This window comes from Pinus tabuliformis, chromosome 2_1, assembly GCF_031772625.1.
Source record: "Pinus tabuliformis cultivar Carrire ecotype Pingquan chromosome 2_1, CPIR1, whole genome shotgun sequence".
In the NCBI taxonomy this organism is placed as follows: Eukaryota; Viridiplantae; Streptophyta; class Pinopsida; order Pinales; family Pinaceae; genus Pinus; species Pinus tabuliformis.
In genome coordinates, this window is record NC_142299.1 from 260,794,400 (window position 1) to 260,800,221 (window position 5,822).

Sequence of the window (5,822 nt, forward strand, 5' to 3'; positions counted from 1 at the left end):
GGAAGAACATGGATAACAAGGAACTCACATTTATTTTGATCTATTGCAAGGTTGGAATTAAAGGAGGTAAGTTGTAGGACCATTTACAAGGAAGATCATTTATATTTGATATGTGACCTTTAGGGAAGTTCAACGTACTTCAAGGATAAAAGATAATTTAGGAAAGGAGAAAGGAGAACAAAAATTGTTGTTCGAATTGAGGTAAGAAGAAACTGACCCAGATGAGTCGATTGAGTCAAATGAAGAGGTAGAAAATAAACTCCAATTATGATGAGGTTTGGTCGAGTAAGGGAAGAAAATGCAGGGAATACCTCACTTAAATTTCGATATGCTTTTTTGTTAGTTATCACAAGCAAAAAACCTAGGTCAGTTAAGGAGGTAATTGCCTCAATAGAGGGTAACTCTAGTCAAAATCCCTAAAAGAAGAGATGGATTATTTGCCCAAAAATGAGACAGGATATTTGCTCAAATTACTTAATGGAAGGAAGCCTATCGGTTGTAAGTGTGTGTTCAAGGAAAATCGGAATGCAATAGTTCAAGTTAAGAAGTGTATGGCTTGGTTGGTAGTGAAAGGATATTTCCATGTTGAGGGAGTCAATTTTGGTGAGATATTTTCCTCTATTCTAATATTAACTTCTTTAGAGTACTAATGTCTTTGGCTATAACATTGGATTTGGAGATAAAGAAATTGGATGTAAATATAACATTTGTAGATGATGATTTAGAAGAAGGGATATACATGTGAAACAACCTAAAGGATTTGTAGTAAAGTGAAAAGATAAACTTGTCTGCAAGTTGATGAGGTCCCTCTCTTGTTTAAAGAAGTCACCTAGGATGCCCTACTAGATTTTTGACACATACATCTAGAGGTTGGGATTTGTGATAAGCCAAGCTAATAACTATGTATATCTAAAGCCAAAAAGAAAATGTTTCATATGTATAATATTATATATCGATGGCATGTTTATGATTAAAAATAACGTGGGTGCAATTGGGGAGGTGAAGATGAAACTATCCTCCAAATGTGACATGAAGGATCTTGGTGTTACACATTTCATTCTTGGAATGAAGATCATGAAAGATTTTGTAGATAGGAAATGCTAGATAAGTTAGAGGAAGTACGTTGAAACAATTTTGAAACACTTCAACATGCAAGATTGTAAATTAGTGAAGGTACCAATTCTTGTTGGGGGGGGAACTAACTATTGAGAAATGTCCAATGAAATGTGAAGAAAGAGAGTACATGACCCTTTTTCCATATGTAAATGTTGTAGGTAATTTGATGGATGGAGTGGTATGCTCTCAATTATATATTGCTCGTGCAGTGGGAGTAAAGAGTAGATAAATGACAACACCTACAAAACAAAATTGGTCTATTGTCAAAAGAGTATTAAGGTATTATTGTGACATTAGTGGTATTGTTATATACTACCATGAAGGACTTGAGGATGACAATGAAGCAACTATTATAGGATTTGTTGATGTTAACCAAGCTAGAGATTTTGGGAAAAAGGAGGTCGACTTGTGGATATGTGTTCAATTTGTTTGGAAAATATATTAGCTAGATGCATAAGTGACAATTCATTATGGAGCTATCAATGATAGGGACTAAATACATGGCGACCACTCATGCAAGGAAGGATGTAGTCTAGCTATGACAATTGTGTTTATATATTGGGTTTTCTCAACAAGAAATAAGGATAGGTTGTTATTGTCAGAGTGAAATCATCCTAGAAAAAGAACCTAACCTACCATTCAAGGAAAAAACATATTAAGGTGCAATACCATTTCGTTAGAGACATGGTGGAAAGTAGGGAGATGTTGTTAGTAAAAGTAGACATGGTGAAAAATGTTGCATAATTTCTAACAAGTAAGTGAGGCTAGGAAATTCTCTTAGTGAGTAGAGGAATTGGGCCTAGGAGTCTTCGTTCACTAAACCCACAATATTCATGCAAAGAAAAGAAAAAGTCTAAATTCAAAGCCAATTATAAATCTAAACTAGACTAGAAGCTCACTTATCATAAACCTTTAAAGATTATGAAAGAACTTAAATAACATAATCTAAGGAATCATCCACTATAAAAATTCACATAGCACATAGAGATTTTGCCCTCGAAAATCTTAACAGAAAAATCAACCAACCTTTGAGCTTCACAATTCTTATGCTCTCGACAAAATATCATAGCCAATTTACAATGAACATAAACATTGGTCCACACCTAATAATAATGCATTCACATATCACTCAATCTCTATCAATTGTGGGGATTCATAAAACATCATCATATCTCAAAATCCTTACATCATGATCTATTTATAGGCATATAAAACCTTAATTCAAAGCATCTTGTATCAATATAGGTGGTTAAGGATCATTAACTATGATCTTTGAAACCTTGTGATTCATAACCATTTCTTTAATGAATTCTAATTACAGTTGATTCCTTCGACCACTAGTCTAAGTTGACAATCATGATACAATAAATTGAGATCCCTTCGACTACTCCAATTGATTATATACCTCTCTTGGGTGCTCGAATTTCCATCAAAATTGTCTAATCCATAAACTATTGTGGATATTCCACTAGGTAGTCACCATAACAAATATCATAAAATTATACTTAAAATGTCTCTCTCTCTCTCTCTCTCTCTCTCTCTATATATATATATATATATATATATATCAAAAATAGAGAAACACACATAAATACAATCACTCATAGCCATAATAACATAGATATGATTTCAGAAAATTTTCCACTAGAAAACCCAACTAGAAGGTGAGGCTGCTTTGCTCATTTTTTTGTAAATGGAAATGGATACAAGCACAAAGGTGCGGGAATTGTGGGTTACGGGTTGCTACAATGCACAAACCCCCTTTTTTTTTCTCTCTCTCTATCCATTATGAGATACTTTGCTCATCTATGAAACAAAATGCACTAGAATATAGTGGAACTTCTTTTCTTCCTATTCTCTTAGGTATAACACAACATGCATACAAAGGGTTAAATTTGGCCCATTCAACCCTTAGTATGAGTTACAACTCATCCATTCTATCATATTCTTCATATATTCCACGTAAATAGCCCCATTCCCCTAAGTAATGAGGGCTGATGTGGCATCTTCTTGAATTATGGTGGTCAATTTTGATAGGTCAACTTTTGGTAGGCGTAAATTTCTCATGCAAGTTCCAATTGAGGTGATTCTTGTATCATTGGAAAGCTATTGGTGTGTAGATTATGGAATCTATTGTAAGGTTAGGACCACAAAAGTGGTCATTTGAGGGTGTAAAATGGATCCACCGAAATTTTCTCAACTTGGACTATTGGTAAAATTGACCCTGCAAGCTAATGTATCATGATTTTCCACTCTAAAACCATTGAGATGAATGACAAATAATACAATGATCTAATATAGATAATACCTCCCCATATTGAGAGTTTTTTTCCCTAACAACTTTTGTATCAGGTGAGGGAATTTTTCCTCCACCTTCTCTCGAGTGTACCATTTAGCCTTTCTTGAAAGTGGTCCTTTCAACCCAATCTATCATTACCTTCTCTCGAGTGTACCATTTAGCCTTTTTTGAAAGTGGTCCTTTCAACCCAATCTATCATTAGTTGTGTTTCCTATGTCTTGTGGTTCTAGATCACTTGTACAAAAATGTATCCTATGTATCTACAATTTCAAATTTTATATACTCATCACTGAGTAAATGGAATGTATGAGGTAGACTAATTCTAGGTATTATCTCCCACATTTTCCAATATATCGAAAAGACCATATCGTAAAGCCTTGATTTTCTTCGTAAGACCTTGTAAAGCCTCCTTGTTCACCTATAAGTGTACTTGTCTCCAACCTTAAAGACTTCTTTATTTTGTGTTAGTCATGCCTAGCTTTATATTTTTTAAAGTAATATAGCCCATACAAATAAAAATGTGGCCATGTAGATGAGCATTTGTTTTTTATTTTGTAACATATATGCCAGACATTTGAACCTACTATCGATGCCATGAAAAATCATTACTAAATCTAGTTGGACAAATATGCATATAATCATTGATTTGACTCTAGTTTTATCCTGTGTCCCAAGGATAGATTTATCAATATAAGCAGCCCACTTAACCATGCAGTAGTCAACATTTTACAGCGACTAGGTCATTTCAAGTTGAATGCCATTGAAATTTGATTTTTGATTATAATGGCAGATGGCAAAACCAAAAACTGTACAAGGAGGCCATGGATGTTTAATTGCACTATGAATCTTGACTGATCTGTGGTGGAATTAACCAAAACAGCTGCCAAAAGATAAGCGCCGTACATTCAACTGATCAAGAATCAAGATCAGATGTTAATTGCTAATTACTTCATAGATTTGAATATGGGCTTGTACACGCTAATCTTCTTCTCATTTTCCGTGATTGTCTCAAGTTTCGGTCTCCAACATCGGCCTCTGCACTTCACCAACTGAGCATAATCTTTCTGTAATTCAGGAGTATTGCATAGCCCACCCGCCTCATCGTCTAAAGAATCCCCGACCACTGACTGGCCGCATTCATGAGTGTTAAGACTTACGTCTTCCAAAAGCTTTGAAATAAACTCGGGGCAGATTCTGATCCGAAGGCCTCCGCCGACGTCGCTTTTCTGTATCTGAAAAGGCTGGCAGAAAGCAGAAGCGCGTTCGATACTGCGAAGTGGAGCTGATAGGCGAGCGGCGGAAGTAGACGGAGCTTTTGGGGGCGGCGGCGGCGATATTAAAGAAGCCAGCGATAGGAGAGATAGGGGAGAGTGAAAGAAGAGTTGGGGTAGAAGGAAGTACTTGTTACCCACCTTCAGTTGCTCGTCTGGAGAAAGAGTGCGCGTCTTATGGCCGATGTAGAATGAATCGGAGTGACAGACTAAATGTTGAGGGAATTCCTGCGTGATCTGGGCGGCGGCAAGGGGTTTATGAAGGATTTGAAGGATGCCATCTGGGCGAACCAGCTGGACAGTTTCGTCCTCTTCCTTCATGCCCATGCCCATAGCTACGCAGGATGCCGTATTTCCCATATTTTCTTCTTTTGCTTCTTATGAAGAAGCAGACAAGAGCTTGGATATACCTGGAAGGAACGCGGAAGATGCCTTGTATTATATATATTTTCTCTGTAAAGTTGTAAACTAGCAAAGAGACGTGTAGTAATATAAAGTTTGAGCAGTGTGGCAACCCTCATTCTTTGACCATGTATTTTCTGTGATTCACACTTGAGTGCACGATATCGTCGATCCTCAACCATTGAGTTGTTCCGTTTTCGTCGGGAAGAGCGAGAGAGTGGGCCAGTGGGCTCGATATTTACGTAGAGTTTTATTTTCGATGAATTTTCAATACAAAATTGTGTACCATAATAGGCGTTGTCTCACTATTCTATTTTTATTTTTGCAGCTTGTAGTTGGAATTTCATAAAATAATTTTGTGGGTGTATGTTTTAATTAAAATTTATTTTGAATCTATAAATAGTATTTTTTAGTTAATTATAATTAAAATTAGAGAGATTTTTAAAAATTTAGTTTATATTTTTTAAATTATGAAATTCAAGTTTCTAAAAAAAATTCCAAATAAGAAATTTATTTATACATTCGAAAATATAGTTTAAATAAAAAAAAAAAAAATTACAATTTTAAATAAAATAAAATTAATAAATTCAATAGAAATAAATTATTTTACCTATAAATTAAACTTCATCCAAATTTATTACTCTGAAAATTTTCAAAACATTTTGACCTTCCAAAATTCACAAATTTATAATAACACATTTCTCCCCGCATTTTAAGTAAATTTAATTGAAAAA

General features: G+C 34.9%; 1 protein-coding gene across 1 annotated transcript; it reads right to left on the minus strand.

The window, feature by feature from the left end:
* Positions 1-4,158: 4,158 nt before the first annotated feature.
* LOC149199737 (uncharacterized) lies at positions 4,159-5,084 on the minus strand. The gene has a single exon (XM_089399440.1). It carries the CDS (start codon positions 5,044-5,046, stop codon positions 4,360-4,362), a length of 687 nt encoding a protein of 228 aa, XP_089255566.1. The 5' UTR covers positions 5,047-5,084; the 3' UTR covers positions 4,159-4,359.
* Between the last annotated feature and the right edge of the window lie 738 nt (positions 5,085-5,822).

Excerpts from the sequence above, each read along its gene's own strand:
- LOC149199737 (XM_089399440.1), bottom strand. The coding sequence starts at position 5,046 with ATGGGAAATACGGCATCCTGCGTAGCTATGGGCATGGGCATGAAGGAA.